The sequence below is a fragment of the Vigna umbellata genome, chromosome 1, assembly GCF_029865625.1.
Source record: "Vigna umbellata cultivar VRB3 chromosome 1, Vumbellata_1.0, whole genome shotgun sequence".
In the NCBI taxonomy this organism is placed as follows: Eukaryota; Viridiplantae; Streptophyta; class Magnoliopsida; order Fabales; family Fabaceae; genus Vigna; species Vigna umbellata.
In genome coordinates this window covers 60480892-60499929 of record NC_142165.1, presented here as the reverse complement: position 1 = coordinate 60499929, position 19038 = coordinate 60480892, and the positions used below count along the sequence as shown (strand labels likewise).

The 19038-nt window shown below is 35.5% G+C and overlaps 2 protein-coding genes across 2 annotated transcripts; one reads left to right on the top strand and one right to left on the bottom strand.

Moving 5' to 3' along the window:
- Positions 1-2738: 2738 nt before the first annotated feature.
- Positions 2739-4626, bottom strand: LOC148205949 (uncharacterized). The gene is made up of 3 exons (XM_088105784.1): positions 4072-4626; positions 3760-3983; positions 2739-3318 (listed from the first exon to the last, which is right to left on the bottom strand). The coding sequence occupies exons 1-3, from the start codon at positions 4624-4626 to the stop codon at positions 2739-2741; spliced, it is 1359 nt and encodes a 452-aa protein (XP_087961910.1).
- A 12919-nt stretch (positions 4627-17545) lies between these two features.
- PER1 (1-cysteine peroxiredoxin 1) lies at positions 17546-18704 on the top strand. Its single transcript, XM_047292157.2, has 4 exons — positions 17546-17704; positions 17798-17946; positions 18031-18174; positions 18253-18704. Exons 1-4 carry the CDS (start codon positions 17587-17589, stop codon positions 18496-18498), a joined length of 657 nt encoding a protein of 218 aa, XP_047148113.2. The 5' UTR covers positions 17546-17586; the 3' UTR covers positions 18499-18704.
- The last annotated feature ends 334 nt before the right edge of the window (positions 18705-19038 follow it).

Sequence of the window (19038 nt, the reverse complement as noted above, 5' to 3'; positions counted from 1 at the left end):
ATTATTTTCATTCTTGTTTCATGAATGTTATCTTGTTCTAAAATGTTGTGAATGTTGAGTTTGAATGTTAAGTTATGTTGATTGGAGTTTTATGATATTATAAACATTGAGGTTTGTCAAACTTTGTTGTGAATGGTTTGAAACTGATTGTCAAATATGTAAGAGGTTTGTTTTGGTACTTTAATTTGTGAATGATGCATTTGAAAAAATAAAGCTTGACAATGACCTCTTCCATTGGTTCTAATAAGTCAGAATTAGCCATGAGACATCTTACCATGCTTGTAAGATCATATAATGTGTAGGTTTAGATTACCCTTTTCAGTTTAGTAATGTCTTCTACATTAAAGCAACTTGACTAGCATAAAAGCAATTTGCCTTCAATAACTGAGATGAATTCTGTTCCACTTCCCAAGTTTCTTCTACATCAAAGAAACTTGATTAGCATAGATTTCACTACTTGTACATTGCAAGGAGTGTTTCCAAATTGGTTGTGTGAAAACAACACAAAAGAAGCTTTAGGTTTAAATGACCCTTTGGCTTGTAGCTTTGGCTAACAAGACACACTCACCTATCTAGCTATGCTAATTTAAAGTAATAAAGTTGCCAAGAGTTGAAAGAGCACCAAGGACTCTTCCAAATACTTGGACCTTTTAAAAGGCCTTTTAAAACTTAAAATGAAACTAAAAGAAATCTAGCCTATCACAAATTAGATTACACAAAAACAAATCCAAAGAAAACAAAAGCTATTCTACTTCCCACTGCTGCTACGGTTTTGTTTTTGGTCCAAATTCCTTGTGTAGAGCAAGATGCATGTGATCCTAGCAGCATGGTTGTGGACCACCTTATCAAAGTTAATTCAACACTCAAAATTAGTGTAAACAATTTTGGCTTTTCAAATCAGAAAGGCTGTTATTCATTTAAATACTCTCCACATAACACTCTCTCTTATTGTCAAAGATATGAGGCCAAGTTAGCCACACAAAGCTCAATAAAATGAGTGTTCTCTCTGCTGTTTAATGCACTCAAATTTGCAAAAATAGATTTTTCAACAATTGAAATATACTGCAGAATTCTCTCTGCCAAAGTTATTTTAAGGTTTAATACCCAATTTTGTCCCCAGTTTGGTTCGGAAATCTCAATTTAGCCCCTCTATATAAAAGTAATTGTAATGGATCCTTACTTGTAATTATGTGAGTCAAATTAGTCCCTTCCGTTAAATATAGGCAAACAGAGTTAATGAGCTGATGATGTGGCAGTAGTCACTGATTAGGTGTCAACACGTAATTGAGATTGTGCTTACGTGGTGTTAGGGCACCTGATTTTAAAGTTAGGGCACCTAATTGGGGATATTTAATTGGGGATAAAGTTAGGGCAACTGGAGTTGGAGTTCTTCACGTGCATTGAATAGAAAGAAAGTTAGGGCAGCTGTAGTTGGAGTTCTTCACGTACATTGCCAACACGGAGCAGTTGTGGGTGTTGTTGTTCATCATCTTGTCATTTGTGTTGTTCTTCTTTACGGGTTGTGCTTAAGTTAGTGGTTGCTGGTGGTTCGCGGTTGACGAGTTCTTCTTCCTTCTCAGTGGTTGTCTCGCTTTGGGGTTCGCAATGTCTTCGAATCACGGTTGTTCATCTTGCTCATGGGGGAGCTCTCGTGGTGGTTCATCCAGAGGATTGGTTGGAAGCCAAATATGCCATTGTGGGGAGGCTGCTGTGTTGAGAGTGGCAAAAACAGTTAAGAACGAGGGGAAACAATTCTGGGGCTGCCCTAACTACAAGGTTTGTAGTTTAATGTTTGTGATAAATTATTTTTAGTTATTAATGAAAATTTTGTGGTTGGATACTTTGAACAACGGACAAGAAATGAAGAACTTCAAGGATGCAATTTCTTTAAATGGCTTAATGAAGATTACGTAGATGATGCTGCTAGTACTATTGGAAGGCAAAGGAGGAAGATTAATAGCCTGGAGAAATGTGTTAGGGAATGTCAGAAAAGGGAGAAGATGTTAATAACAATGATATGTTTTCTGGGATTCATTAACATTATTGTTGTATGTATTTTGTTTAAAAGTCCATGATGTGTTCTATTAGATAGTTTATGTGAAGAGCACTTTGGGCAAATTGTAATATGATGTTATGAAATGAAGGTGAAATTTGAATTCAAGCATCTGAAATTATGGTTTGAATTTACATTTTGTTTGATATATACAACATAAAATGAGGAAGTGGTGTGTAACTGGCAATAAAATGAGGAAGTGGTGTGTAACTGGCAATTAAATGAGGAAGTGTCTTCTGTAATCCAAAAAGAGAGTTCTGTATAAGAAGGGACTTTCAGTGATTGGAAGAAGTATATGTGCATTGTTTTAATCCAAAAAAAGAGTTGTGTAACAGAAGCTGTGATCAAACACCAAAACAGAAGCTGTGATCAAAAAAGGAGTTGTCCAACAAATCCACTCATAATGACATCATAATCAAAACAGAAGTTGTGATCAAAATATAATGAGAAATTGGATTTGTGAAATGAACATCCAAACAAAATTTGTCATTGAAATTGATATGCCAAAGGTCCAAACACCATTCATAATTACATCATAAAGAAAACAAAATCTGTCATTGGAATTACAAAGTGGACTTCAAATGCACGTCTGACAGTTAACAAAATACATGTCTGTGATTACAAAATAGCCATCACTTAACCTAAACATACTTAACCTAAACATACTGTCAGTCCTAAATCACTTTTAAACTTGTGTTGTAGATGGCTGAGTTTGTTCCAAAACGCATTGAGTAAGCTGACTTGGTCCAGTAATTGGCTGACTTTGTTCAGCTTGGGTTTCAGGTTGCTCAGTTGATTGATATTGAGTTTGGTTTGCTGGAGGAGCTTGTGGACAACTATTTCTTTTATGACCAAGCTGTCTACATATGGAACATCTCTTACAAGTTCCATTTTGCTTGAGTTGTGTGTCATCCTTCTTTAGCTCCCAAGCCTCTAGCCTTCTCTTCTTTTTTGGTCTACCAGGCAACACTCTTTTAGTTGGAGGAAAAACATCAGGCTGAGAAGTCTTTTCCCATAGCTGAGGACCGTTGACATGGTAAATGATTGGAATGTATGTTTCTTGGTAGGTTGACTTTGTAAACCAATGTGGGACGTAGTCTTCTCCATTGATGTTGATAAATATCATGGCAGCTAGTGCATGACAACATGGGATAGCTGTTAAAGTCCACTTTCTGCAACTGCATTCCAGTTTATCTATGTCAACCACATACTTGTCACTCATCATTGAAATGTGTCTGACCTCAAAAATTTTTTGTCCTGACCAACTGCAAATTTTTAAAAGACAAATCACGGTTTATAGTACAAAATTGAATACATAAAGAAGTCAAATGGTAATGTAGTGATGTCAACATACCTAGGGATCCAGTATTTAGTCAAGTGCAATTCCTTGTCAAATCTTTTCTTAATCTTTGGACAAAGGGTACCTTCATATGTACTTATTTTGTTTCTATTTGTTGCCCATCTCTTCATGAGGTACAGAGAATGTCTTCCATCATTGTGATGATGGGCTTACCTCTTGCATGTAATATTACACTATTAAATGCTTCGGACATATTATTCACTAAGGTGTCACAAACAACATTACTTGTAAACCTTGACCGTGACCAAAATCTACTTACACAAATAACAAGTGCAAAATATCAGCTATGAAAACAAAGAACAATTAGTAGGAACAATGAATTTTAAAGGCATGTGGATTGACATACCTTGGTGGAATGGCTAATAAGTATTTAAAGGCGTCTGGATTCACCTCTTTAACTTCTCTCATCACTGCTTCCCATGTTTGAGGGTGTGTTGATGCTGCTGCCTTCCATAGTAGACGTTTTAGAATCTGGCCAGGAAACCTCTTCCTGAAATTAGCATAGATGTGCCGAACACAAAACCTTTGCTCCACACCAGGGAGAAGTTCTTGTAATGCTGGTAAAAGTCCCTATTGACATGAAGGTATACAATTTAAAATAAAAGACATGAAGGCTTAAAAGATAAAAAAAAAATGCCAATGGTAGTAAGTTACTCACTTTTTGTTGATCTGACATAAATGTGATGGTTGAAGAAATCTCCACACCACCAAGATCATTAATGAGGAAATGTAGAAACCAACTCCAATTGTCCTTATTCTCCACCTCCACAACAGCATAGGCCAAAGGACACATTTGGTCATTCCCATCTCTTGCTACTGCAGTTAACAACTCACCTCCAAATTTCCCTTTTAAGAAACAACCATCCAAACCTATAATCTTTCTACATGACACGAAGCTGTCCTTACAGGCCTTCAAACACACATATAGTCTCTTGAAAATTGGAGTGTCCTCATTAGGTTCAACATGAACTTTGACAGTTGAACCAGGATTTGAACGAAGCAACTCATTGGCATAGTCATACACTCTTCTATATTGTTCTTTAAAATCACCTTCTATTTGTTTAAAAGCCATTGCTTTTGCCCTACAGGTTGTGGACTGAGAAACACCAATGTCCCACTTCTTAGAAACTTTGTTATGGAGGTTATACAGATTAATATTTGGATTGTCTTTCATAGTCTTCTCTAACCTCCCACTCAACCATTTTGAAGTCATTAAACGGATGTTAAATTCTCTACTACAAGTGTGGTTGTCTACTATTTTCCTTAGCTGCCATGTATTTTCAGCTGCCTTATATGCACAATATGCAGTCCAAGGACATTTCCCTTTTGACCCACAACATCTGACACGCACTCTTCGGACCCATTCCAACTTCTAACATCATACTCATCAGCTTCTACTCCATTACCCTCTACCTCACCCTCTACCTCACCCTCTACTTCTGCCTGCCCCTCCACATCAGACTGCACGTCTACATTCACACCATTTCCCTCAGCATTTGAATCACTTTGTACCTCAAGATGTGCCTCCACACCAACATCCTGTACCTCAACCTGTGCCTCCACACCAACATCCTCCACTGGCTCTGATTGTAATTCTACGACATCCTCTACATCACCCACTACATCAACCTCAACTTCAATCATTTCTGGGGCTACTTCTGATTCAGGTTCTACCTCAGGTTGTACATCAATCACTGCCTCTGTCTGAACTTCTACCATAGCCTCTATATCAGGTTCTACCTCAGGTTGTACATCAACCTCAACTTCTATCATTTGTGGATCAACTTCTGATTCAGGTTCTACCTCAGGTGCTACTGTCTGAACCTCTGCTTCACCCACTGCCTCAACATCTGCTTCACCAATCTCTATCTCAACTTCCTTTTCAACACTCTCTCTCCCAACTTCTCCTTCACCACTAGGTCTATCAACTTCCAAATCAGCACTCTCTCTCTCAACTTCTCCTTCACCACTAGGTCTATCAATTTGGTGTTCAGAAAAGTATTCCAACTGCAGAAGATACTCAGGTTCACACACCCTATGTATAACATAAAGGTGAGCTTCACCATTCAACATAGCAATATTGATCAGATGACAAGCACCCTTGTCATCTAATAAAGGTTCCAAACAATCTTCTAATACAGGACCACGACCCAATGAATACCATAAGTCCTTTACATTCCTATAACCCATCTCCTTTAGAATGCTTAATATTTCAAAATAACTCCATCGATCAGGGTCTATTTTTAAAGTTGTGGTTTGACCATAGTGATATCCAAATGTCCCATTATTCTCAAATTTTCCTCCATGGTGAAACACAACTTCAATGTCTGAGTTGGCCATATTATCTAATATAAAAATTGTTCACAGTTAATCTATGCTTAACCCTTAACCCAAATGATATCTAACCAAAAAACAAAGCATAAACATATCACTGTACAGACCATAAACAACTCAAACAAAGCAAAACCACATTTATCACAGTAAATAAAGAAAATGCCACAACACAGTACCACACACTATCAAGGGGGACCACAATGACAATGTCGCAACAGAAACAAAGCAAATGCATTGACATTGGGGCACACAACACAGACAAACCATACAAAAATCAAAAGTTCTGGGGGGACCACACCGAAAGCAACCAAACACAGAACAAAACCTACCATAAACGCACCTTCGAAAGTCGCTTTTCGTTATTTACCCCACCAACACGATCTCCACGAATGGTCGTCCACTAACATATGTTTTGTCTTAAACTTAATGGTTCCCGCGATCACTGCCTCTGTCTTCTTTCGCACACACCAAAATGCCCTAATCTGCAACAAATTACCCCCAAATCATTTTATCCCCAATTTCCAATTAGGTGCCCTAACTTTAAAATCAGGTGCCCTAACACCACGTAGCACAATCTCAATTACGTGTTGACACCTAATCAGTGACTACTGCCACATCATCAGCCCATTAACTCCGTTTGCCTATATTTAACGGAAGGGACTAATTTAACTCACATAATTACAAGTAAGGATCCATTACAATTACTTTTATATAGAGGGACTAAATTGAGATTTCCGAACCAAACTGGGGACAAAATTGGGTATTAAACCTTATTTTAACTTCATGTGCATCCACTCAAATCCATTTTCTAAACTGTTTCAGGGCATTTTCACTCCACTAACAAATTTCTTTTCGATGATATACATTCAATCTCACCATCATTCAACTATTTGGCTTGTATCTCAAAATTTGGCTATAGGAGTTGCCAATTTTCACACTTTTGCATTCTGGACAACACACTTGAATTCTAAAATTCACATTCCTCTCCACTTCTTAAGATGCTACCTTGGTAGGGGAACGATTCTGCAACTTGAGTTCTCCAATTGGACTTCACAACATCATTGAAATCAACCAAAACAATCACCAAAGACATTAGTTAACTGCAACAAATTTCAACCAAAAATTGGTTTTAAAATTGACACTTACGAAGCCAAATATCTTTAAAGTAATGAAAAAGGGTGTAGAAATGAAGGAAGCACACAATTAGATCCTAGTAATGGTTCTAGAACAAATTAGGAAAGTAAGATAATTGAAATGCAGATTGAAACCAGGTGTTTTCGAAACTGTTTGATGAAAATCATAAATTGTTTGATGAAAATCAGAAATTGTTTGATGAAATGCCGCAATGAAAATCAGTTTTGGTGTTTTTGATTTTTGATTGCTCTAAACTGTATTGCACGGTTCTAAAACCTTTGTAACACCTTGCATTAATTCTTTTGATAATTTATTTTCACTTCAAAGCACTAAACCAGGTCTTGCTACAATCCAAATTGCATTTGCATGACAAAATAGCAAATTAGTTTCTGTTTTTCAGCTCTCCACCAAAAGAATTGACCCAAGATTGGTGGTTTTAAAAGTGAATTCGTGCACAAGTGATTCTAACACTCTAGTAATACATTCAGCAACTTTAATTCACCAATTTAAACTTGTTTGAACTCTAATTGGGTTCAAAACCAAACTTTATAGCATATTCACCCTTCTACTTCCCAATTTCACTAAAAAATGAGGTTTGAATATGCTATTTTGCACATAGATGAATCTGACTTCAATTTGAATGTTCTAACAAGTTTACAACAACATCTAGGACTTGTTTAAACTGCCAAATAACACATAATCACATCAGCACGAAAATTGACACGTAATAACCCATATTATGCAGAATTTGCATTTACAACACCACCAAAATCAAGTCTGCATGAATCAAGGACTGGAACAGTGATCAAATTGACTCAAGGAAGTGTCATTGCATATAAGTAAGCTATAATTAAAATGCTTAGCATGAACAAACTGAAATAGTGAAAGTCACCTCTTTTTCTATCCTTTTTAGCTTCTTTGTTTTCCTTGGCTTGTCATGCTTAATATCCCAAAGTACACTAATTTTAACTAATGTTAATATTCTAATATGTCTAAAGTAGTCAAATGAAGGTAGAAAACTACTCATAAGCAAACAAGTACCTAAAACTCAAAGTTTGAGTAGTTTCAACCTAAACAGTTCACTTAAAGGGTGACAAATTAGCAATTAACCTAAAGAAGAGTAACTTTAAGTAATGTTAACATCCTAATAAGTCTAAAGTAGTGAAATGATGCTAAGAAAGTGGTCAAAAGCAAAGAATTCCCTAAAACTTAAAATCACAATACTTAAAACCTTAAAAATTCTAGTAAAAAGTCATTATAGGTCATTTTTCGTTCTGTTGTGATTATGTGATGTTTGGAAGTTTAAACAAGTCTAAATTGATGTATTAAAGCTGTTAGAACCATTCATATGAAGTTAGAATGACCTGTATGCAATTTAGTATGTCAAACCATCATATTTGAGCCATTTTTGGAACTTGCAAAGTGAATCTGAGTTGCAGTTCTGTTTTGTGCCTAATTAGACTTCAAACAAGAGTATTTTAATGAATTAAAACTGTTGAAAAGATTAGCAAAGTGTCAGAATGGCTTAGGCACAAAATCACTTCCAAAGCCACCAATTTTGAGTCAATTTTGGGAAGTAGAAAGGTAAAAGCTAACCTAAATTAGAAATTGGCCTAAACTAGGCTAAGAATATGTAGTCTTCATATCCTAACAAGTTTAAACTTATTAAATGAAGGTAAGAAACAACTCTAGATGGTTCAAGTACCTAAAATTCAAAATCACACTACTTCAAACCTAAAAGGTGTACTTAAAATGTGACAAAATGCCAATTGACCTAAAGTAGACTAATTTTAAGTAATGTAAACATCTTAACAAGTTTAAAGGAGTGAAATCAAAGTAGGAAAGTAGTGAAAAGAAAAGAATAACCTAAAATTTAAAGTTTGAGTATTTAGTACCAAAAAAGTGTACTTATAAGGTGAGAAATATTCAATTCACCTAATGTAGACTCATTCTAAGGTATGTAAACATCCTAACAAGTCTAAAATAGTGAAATAAGGTAGGAAAGTAGTGAAAAGCAAAGAATAACCTAAAACTCCAAGTTTGAGTATTTAGTACCTAAAAAGTGTACTTATAAGTTGATAAATTGTCAATCCACGTAATGTAGACTCATTCTAAGGTATGTAAACATCCTAACAAGTCTAAAGTAGTGAAATCAAGGTAGGAAAGTAGTGAAAAGCAAAGATAACCTAAAACTCAAAGTTTGAGTATTTATTACCTAAAAAGTGTACTTATAAGGTGAGAAATTGTCAATCCACCTAATGTAGACTCATTCTAAGGTATGTAAACATCCTAACAAGTCTAAAGTAGTGAAATCAAGGTAGAAAAGTAGTGAAAAGCAAATAATAACCTAAAACTCAAAATTTGAGTATTTAGAACCTAAAAAGTGTACTTATAAGGTGAGAAATTGTCAATTCACCTAATGTAGACTCATTTTAAGTAATGTAAACATCCTAACAACTCTAAATTAGTCAAATGAAGCTAGGAAAGTAGTCAAAAGCAAAGAATTAGGTAAAACTTAAAGTTTGAGTAGCTGGAACCTAAAAAAGTTTGCTTAAAGGGTGAGAAATTGATCACAATACATGTTTATTGTATGTTCATGTATATGTTGTATGTTGATGTATATATTGTATGTTCATGTATATTATATGTTCATTTATTAGGCTACAGCTTGATTAAGTTAAGTAATCATTTAAAATCCTATGATCCACATTCTCATTGGAATAAGAAGGGTAAAAGTACTATAAACACTTAGAACCTACAAAATATGTGTAAGTACTCTATAAAAGAGGACTTCACTAATAATAAGTTGTCTCCCCCAAATTAAATACACAACTCCCTTAAGATGTCTAAGGCATTTAAATACTAAGGACGTTTCTTTGCATGACCCTTATTGTATGCCTATCACAGTAGTGTTTTAATTGCCTTGCATGTTCGACTTAAGTAGTAATAGGTTTATTTCTTATGTCACATGGAGTGTTGTTGTTTTGGCTAAGTTTATCTTTGTTTGGCTTGTCACAGAACATGGCCCATTTCCCCAAACATCGTGCATGGATGTATGACCATTGTTATAGTGGAAGAAGAGGTTTGAAGGAAGCTTTTGTCGTTGGAGTTGAAGAGTTTGTGGAGACTGCTCGACGATATCAATATTATGCTCTTGATGGAGGGATTCAATGCCCATGCATCAAGTGCGAATGTACAAGGATTTTTGAAAGAAGAAGTCGTCAAAGTTCACCTATACCAAAAAGGGTTCATGCCTAATTACATAGTTTGGACATTGCATGGTGAATAAATTCCTTCTACCTCCACTGCAGCTGAAAAACGGCTTGGATCAGGTTCAATCACTATTGTACATACATCTGAGATAGATCAATTTGCCTATATGCAAGAGATGGTCGACAATGTTCTTTGTTGACATGCTGAACAAGAAGCAAACGATAGTTGTGATGAAGAGTCTCCAAATGAAACCACTCAAAGTTTTTACAATTTACTGACAAATGCAAATCAACTTGTATTTGAACGTTCATTTGAGTCAAAATTGCTAGTGTGCATTAGACTCATGGCTGGTAAATCTAATTGGAACGTTCCCAATCAAGCATTGAACTTCTTTAGAAAATTGATGTTAGATCTCACACCACCAAACAATTCTATGCCGAAGAATTATTATCAAGCCAAAATATGTGTTTCAAAGCTGGGATTGGAAGCCAAAAAGATTGATTGTTGTATTAATGGATGTATGTTATTCTATGACAATGAGAGTGGCAAAAATGATGCATTGTTGGTTGAATGCAAGTTTTGTGGCTCACCTCGACATCAAACGATGCATGCAGGACAGAGGCAAAAAAAACCAATTCCCTTAAAGTCCATGTTCTACTTGCTTATAATTCCAAGATTACAAAGAATGTTTACTTCAATGCAAACATCACAACACATGACATGTCATGATGGTAACAAAACTAAAGGAGTTTTGTGTCATCCTTCTGATGGTGAAGCTTGGAAGCACTTCAATCGTAAACATTCATCCTTTGCTAGTGAACCGCGTAACGTGAGACTTGGTCTATGCTCTAATGGGTTTACGCCGTACATTAAGGCGTTTGCATCACCATATTCATGTTGGACGGTGATAGTTACCCCATACAATCTACCACCTGAGATGTGTATGACAAAGCCTTACATGTTTTTAACGTGTATAATACCAGGTCCATCCAATTCCAAATCAGCGATTGATGTTTATTTGGAGCCTTTGATTGATGATTTGAAGAAGCTATGGAATGGTGTTTGGACGTATGATGTTTCAAGGAAACAAAATTTCCTTATGAAGGTAGCTTTGATGTGGACTATTAATGACTTTCCAGCGTATGGCATGTTATCTGGTTGGAGCACGCATGGACGATTAACTTGTCCACATTGGATGAAGCATACAAAGTCATTCCAATTGAGTTATGGTCGGAAAAGTAGTTGGTTTGACTATCATCGACGGTTCTTTCCCATTGATCACCCCTTTAGAAGAAACAAAAAGGCATTTCACAAAGGGCAATTTGAAACGGATATGCCCCCGCCAAAGTTTACTAGATCACACGTTTGGAGAAGAGTGAAAGACTTGCCAAAAGTGTCTGAATGTGCTCAGAATAGGATAGAAGAGTTTTGGGAGTGGCATAATTGGACTAAAAGAAGCATATTTTGGGATCTTCCCTATTGGAAAGACAACTTGCTAAGACATAACCTCGATGTCATGCACATAGAAAAAAATTTCTTTGACAATGTCTTCAACACAATTATGAATGTTATTGGGAAGACAAAAGATAGTGACAAAGCAAGAAAAGATTTACCTTTGTCTTGTGGGTGAAAAGACTTAGAGTTGAAGGCGCAAGCTAATGGCCGATTGTTCAAACCAAAAGCAAATTACACCATGTCAAAAGACGAGGAAAAAATAGTTTCTGGATGGATCAAGGAGCTTAGAATGCCAGATGGATATTCTTCTAACTTGTCCATATGTGCCAATGTTCAGAACGGTACTATTCAAGGGTTGAAGAGTCATGATTGTCATGTATTCATGGAAACTTTCATCCCTCTTGCATTCAATTATTTGCTAAGGCACGTGTTAAATCCATTGATAGAAATCAGTAACTTTAAAGATTTGTGTTGCACGACACTAAAGGAAAATTCCCTAAGAAAGATGGAAGAAAATATTCCAATTATTATCTGCAAATTAGAAAGAATATTCTCTCTTGCATTCTTTGATCCAATGGAGCATCTTCCAATTCATCTTGCATATGAAGCTTGGCTTGGGGAACCGGTGCAATACAGGTGGATGTATCCCTTTGAAAGGTTTATGGGAGAATCCAAACGTTCAGTTAAAAATAAAGCTAGAGTAGAATGATCAATTTGTGCAGCTTACTTGCACACAGAGATAACATATTTTTGTTTACATTATATCAAAAGCTTCGTATTGTCTCTCACTAATGTCAGAAATGAAATGCAATGGCAAGCTGAATCATGTCAAGGTGCATTATCAGTTTTTCGACAATCAGGCCGTCATGCAGGGAAAGAATTCACTCATTGGTTAACTGATGCTAAATTCAACTATGTTCATGTCCATGTCTTAATCAATTGTAGTGAAGTTAAGTCGTACCTTGAGTATGTCATCATCCAACTGTTACCTTTGCAATGGTTAAATTGTTATACACTAATTCATTTCATTCGTACCAGCTCATTTCTTGTGGCTGAGCAAGTCGCAGAAGAAAATGCTTATGCTCGAATACACTCAGAGTTTCCTCAATGGTTCAAAAATCAGGTCCGTACTTTTTCCTATGGTTTGAGCAAGGTTAATTTGACTCTTGTTGTAAAAAATTTTTGGTATCTTTGTAGGTTTTTAACCAGGCATTAACTCCAACGATTCAAGAGTTAAGACATCTCTCCAATTGGCCAATGAGATGTGTGAAAGAATGACACACTTACTTCACCAATGGTTACAAATTCCATACACATGAATGGTCGAAAGGAAAGAAAACAACAAATTGTGTTGTGTACGTCAAGGGTCTTATAGAGGGTGGTTATGATGATTTCTACGGCATCATTAATAAAATATATGAGCTAGAGTACAACAACACTACTTCTCAAAACAGAATAGTACTTTTTATTGTGAATGGTTTGATCCTTCTAAAGTTGGTACTAGAATGGATCCTAGGTTTAACATTGTTGAACTGCAAATGAGATTAAGATATCGACCGTTTGATCCTTTCATTCTACCAACTAATGTCAAACAGGTTTATTATGTGTCATATCCACCATTCCGCAATATTGACAAACGTGGTTAGGTTGTTGCAATACAAACCAAGCCTAGAGGTTACATTTACTCAAATGAGGTTGAGGAAGATGTCGCCTACCAACTTGACCAAATGTCACAAGAACAAGAAATTATTGAAGTTGAATGTATAACAGCATTGCACGACCCTAATGGTGATAGAGATGAATTAGAAGAACCAATACAAGGACGACAAGAAGAAAAAGAAGAAGAAGAAGAAGATGAAGATGATGATGACGATGATGATGACGATGATTGAATCTTGGACATCTATTGTAGCAAATTTAACTAGCATTTCAAAAACATTCCAATTGAGTTATGCAAAATACCATCTTAAAAGTTGTATGCAATTATTTTACATTCACTTTAATTTGTATTGATCCTTCCTTAGTCCTTTCTATTGTTTTACTTTATTTGTAACCATTTCAATGCAGTAATGACAGGAGAAGGTTCTTTACGTCCTGATAAAGGAAAGGGGGTAGCAAGGCCTAAAAAGAGGCAACGGCAGGCACCACACTATGTACTTAGGGTGCCTGCTACATTACCTACCACTGCTGCCCCAGTCCATCGTCTGTGGGACCATCACATGCAGCAGACCCCCCCCCCCCCCTCTTTTAGCTGTAGACGACATTCATAATACCCCTCCAGTACACCCTCCTACTCCCCTACAGCAGACCCTTGTCCTCCCCCTATAGTAGACACTCTTCCTCCCCTATGGTTATTACTTCCACTCCTCCCCCTGACCCTACTTCTAAACCTTCTTCATCTTCTATACCGGCTTCTGAGACCGCCACAACATCTGCTGATCCAGATTCAGTTGGTGATGCTGTTGACCCGCCTCTCCATGATCGACCATGGATTGAGCCTTTTGGTCGAGGGTAAGACTTTAATCCCTTTTTTTAATTATTTTGATGTTTTAAGTTTGCCTTAATGTGATTGACTTTTTATATTTTTATATGCAGGTTTTTTTTCATCCAGGGTCCTTCCCAGGCAATCACACGATCAATTAAGCAACAATATTTGAGTCCATGGCCTACTTAGGGAGCAATACCTGTAGACGACAAAGAGCCATTCTGGCAGCGTTATAAGGTGAACAACCCATTAAACTAATTGTCATTGTTATTTTAGTATGTTCATTAATCAATGTTTCTTTTGTTTATTGTAACAGATGAAGGTGTAGTGGAAACTTGGACTTGAAACTGCTATGCAAAGAAATTTTCACAATAAAGCATCTCATCGGCTGTCAGAGATGTTTAGGGATGGCTGCTTGGCAGGGGAGCGGCCTTACTAGGTGGGCGAGCACATTTGGAACTCTTTACTCACTCATTGGAATTCAGTAGAGTTTCGCAATACGTGTGCTAGAGCCCAAAAGAACAGAGCTTCTAAAAAGGGTGGCATCTTGCATGCCGGTGGTCAATCACGGTTCATGAGCATGTCATTCGTATGGTAAACCTTCATTACTTTTATGTTTCTTTCATATTAACATATGTATTTTCTATTTCATGTACACTTCTAACTCTAAATTATGTTACAGGCACAAGCTTTAGTACGGGCGGTCCATGTTGATGAGATCTTTGCACTGACTCATGTTCGGAAGGGAACTACTGAATTCGTTGATGAAAGGTCTCAAAAGACTCATGTAAGCAAATAACATTGCTACTACTAGGTAGTAATTTTTATTTATGTTACTGTATCATTCCCTAACTTTTAATGTTTGAACAGAAAGAATTTTCTACAAGACTTTCACAGGTTAGATCTGAACATGGGTCAGCTTCTACACCGGATGATGTGAGTAATGAAGACAACGACATCTGTAGGACACAATGTTGGGTGGGAAGAAAAAGGGACGAGTGTACAATGCAGGACAATTGGCTGCAAACTACACAACAGCAAGAGGAGGTACTCTAAAGCACCAACCTTCTGCTTCAACCACAACTACTGACGAGGTCGTCGAGCGCTTGACACAGCTACTACAAGAACGTGACCAGGAAAATCGTGATTTGAGACAAGAATACACTGAATTGAGAAACGAGTTTACAAACTTTAAGTCCCTGGTCATGAGAGCGCTGCCTGAAGCTTCAGACATTGATTCCACCACCCTCCGACCCAACCATGACCCTCCCTGTCACCCGTCGTCCCTCAGCAGCCCACATCAGTCCAGCCGACATCAGTCCAGCCCACACTAATTCAGCCCACACCAGTCCAGCCATCTATAGAGCAGCAGGATGATGAAGATCATTCTGATAATGACTATGTAGATTATTAGTTTTATTTTGTTACTGAACATAGTTGTTCGAACATTTGGATGTTACATTATGATTTTGTTTCATTACATTTGCTAGATGAACATATTGTTTTATGTTTTTATGTTTCATGTTTCATTTACAAATACAAGTTCTTAAATTTCAACAATACAAATGATGTTATTATATTGTTGTTTACTCCATTAATGATTGGATGATTTTGGGATGTATAATATGGAGGTCTATCTGTGGTTTGAAAATGTTATGCAGGTTTGTCTGTGTTGTGAACATGTTATGCAGGTTTGTGTGGTTAGATAACAAATACAAATATCACTTAATTTTGTCTAGTTCTTACCGAAGGACTTACCGAAGGCTTTTGCCCTTCAGTATTTACCGAAGCCCTTTACCTTCTGTAATGTCGATAATTGTTAGCGACGAACGATTTACCGATATAAAAATGACCATTGCTAATTCGTCGATAATAGAGGCATTACCGACGATATTTTGGCTATTTCTGACGGAGTAGGGTCATCGGTAATGCCCTTCTTTATGACCCTACAATTTAATTTTTTTGTTTTAATTTTAATTATAGTTAGAAACAAAATTAGAATTGACTTTGCACGTGACAATTAACGTTGTTGTTGGTTACGAATAACTAAAAATTACATGTTTCATAAAGCAGAATGATAAAAATGAAGCCAACTTTAAAATAGGGACTAAACCCAAAAACGTTGGGACTAAAAACATATTTAACCCATTATTCAATAATTTGTATAAAATTTATCAAAAATAATAATTAAAAAATTAAATTTTCCATAATTTTAATTTTTAAATAAATTGAAAAGATAGGTAAAAAAATTCTGACACTTTTAAATAAAATGCATAAAAAAAAAATTTTAGTCAAATATTCTTATTTCAGAAGTGACAGAAGGACAAAGTTAAAATTTTTAACAAAGTTTGAGGTGCAGACGAGATTGAAAATGTGCAGATCTCTAATTATTATGCTTTACAGAATAGTTTATAACAAAATATGTAACAAAAAACTAATAGTAAAATATTATTTTTTAATATAATATAGATGAATTTTTAATAATTATTAAAATTAGTTTAAACTTAGTTTATTTATTTTAATTAATTTATTATTGTGTGAAAAATATATTTTATTAAAAATACAATAATTTAAATACATTCTCATACTAAAAGTTATAAAATATTATTATTTAATTTTAGAAAATAAAATATTAATATTAATAATTCTAATAAATAACACGACACATTAATATGGTTTTGAATAAAATGTTTAAATTAAATTATTTATAAATTTTGTAAACTCTAATAAATAACACGACACATTAATATGTCATATACAAATAGTTACACAACCAAATTTAATTATTTATAAATTTTGTCTTTAATATTTAAATTGAAACATATAACCTATTTTAAATGGTATTTATGACATGTTTATTATAGATGAAGTGAACTAATCCTTACAGCACATAACAGCATATAAAAGTATCAATCCTATAAAAAGAATTAAATAATATATTCAGTAATTAAAAATGAATCTTTTTTAGTGGATCAAATATAATATGAAATATAAGAAATTTTTTAGACATAAGTTATATCAACAAATTTTTTTAAATTTATATTAATCAAAACATGCTGTTTATTCTGGGATAGTCAACTCTAATACAGACTAAATGGTTGATGACGATTTACATTTTTCTAAACAATGTAGACCATTTCTCCCACTTTAATCATATTAGGAAGGTATTTTCAACAGTTCAATATTAATTAAGTTGAGTTAAGTTTCTTGTAAAACTATATATTTAGTTATTATATATATTTTCTTTGCACAGTTTTGTATAAAATTTTTAGTGTCACAAGAAAAACGGTTATTTTTTTCATAGTATCACCACAACGGATGTAATAAAAGAAAAAGAAATTAAAATTTACAAAATAATAAGAAGAGGGCGGGAAAAGGATAATGCTAAGGTGTACGTGGAAATAGTTTCCCTGTTAAATGTCAAGTAAGCAAAAAGACAATCACCTCGTTAGTATCGAAGGTGACACGTACTCTGCATGCAAGCAACTCTCATCTCTTTATAATCTGAATCGCACTCATCCTCATCCACCACACAAACAAAACTCATAAGCAATGCCAGGCCTTACCATCGGAGACACCATTCCTGACCTTGATGTTCAAACAACTCAAGGCAGAATCAAACTTCATCCCTTCTGTGCTGATGCATGGACCATCCTCTTTTCTCACCCAGGTTCTAAGTGTTTTCTTCTAAACATTCTTCTTTTTATATCAGTTTTTTTCTTTTTTTTCATGGTTTTGCTGATTTTATAAATGTACATTTTAGGTGATTTTACCCCAGTTTGTACCACCGAGCTTGGCAAAATGGCTGAATATTCCAGTGAGTTTTCTCAGAGAGGAGTGAAATTATTGGGTTTATCCTGTGATGATGTGGAATCTCACAAGGAGTGGATCAAAGACATCGAAGCCTATACTGTGAGTTTATTTCACACTTTTAACACACAGATCTAGTTCATCCTAATATGAATATACTGTTACTGTGGTTGTGTTTGCATGCAGCCAGGTTGCAAAGTGAATTATCCAATAATCTCTGATCCCGAGAGAGAAATCATCAAGAAACTGAACATGGTTGACCCTGATGAGAAAGACTCCACTGGAAACCTACCCTCCAGGGCTCTTCATATCGTGGGCCCAGATCTGAAGGTGTCATTCTATTTTCTACCTGTTAAACTAATGAGTTCGTATATTTTTTATGTTGGTGACATTGGTGGGGTAATGCAGATCAAGCTGAGTTTTCTGTACCCTGCAACTACTGGGAGGAACATGGATGAGGTGCTGAGGGTGATAGAGTCCTTGCAGAAGGCCTCTGTGTTCAAAGTTGCAACCCCAGCAAACTGGAAGTCAGGGGATCCTGTTGTCATTTCCCCTACTGTAACCAATGACCAAGCCAAAGTCATGTTCTCTCAAGGCTTCCAGACGGTTGATCTCCCATCAAGGAAGGAATATATGCGTATCACCAAAGTTTGATTACCAGGACGCCAAGACAACAACCTTATTTTATATATGTTTTGTTTGTTTCAGTTATATCATGTTGCATCCTCTGTTTGTCGTATTGTCGTATCTTTTGTTTTGTTTAGGGGTATAATATGTCCTGCATCATATCTTTTTGTTCACTACAGCTATCTCGTACCTCCACCGTATTTGTTTTAATTTTAACTACTTTGCCCCTTTAATGGCTTCTACTGTTCATATATAAGCATAAATTTCTTCCCACTACTGATTCAAGTCAATGAAAGCTAGACTAAAATTAAATTAATCAAACAAACCATTATATCCATATGTGCCTGCACTTTTACAATATACTTATTCAAGAAACTAAAATTAAAATCAAACAAATAGGTATACCCATGTTTCAGGGTAAAATGACAAGAAATGGATACAATGACATGCAAATTGGTTTGGAAGAAGCAAGTCAGAGATCTTTATATAATTTGATATTGATACTCGTTATGTTGTTCTAACATTTCTTGAATTAAAAGTCAGAAGGAATGATTTCAACTAAACACC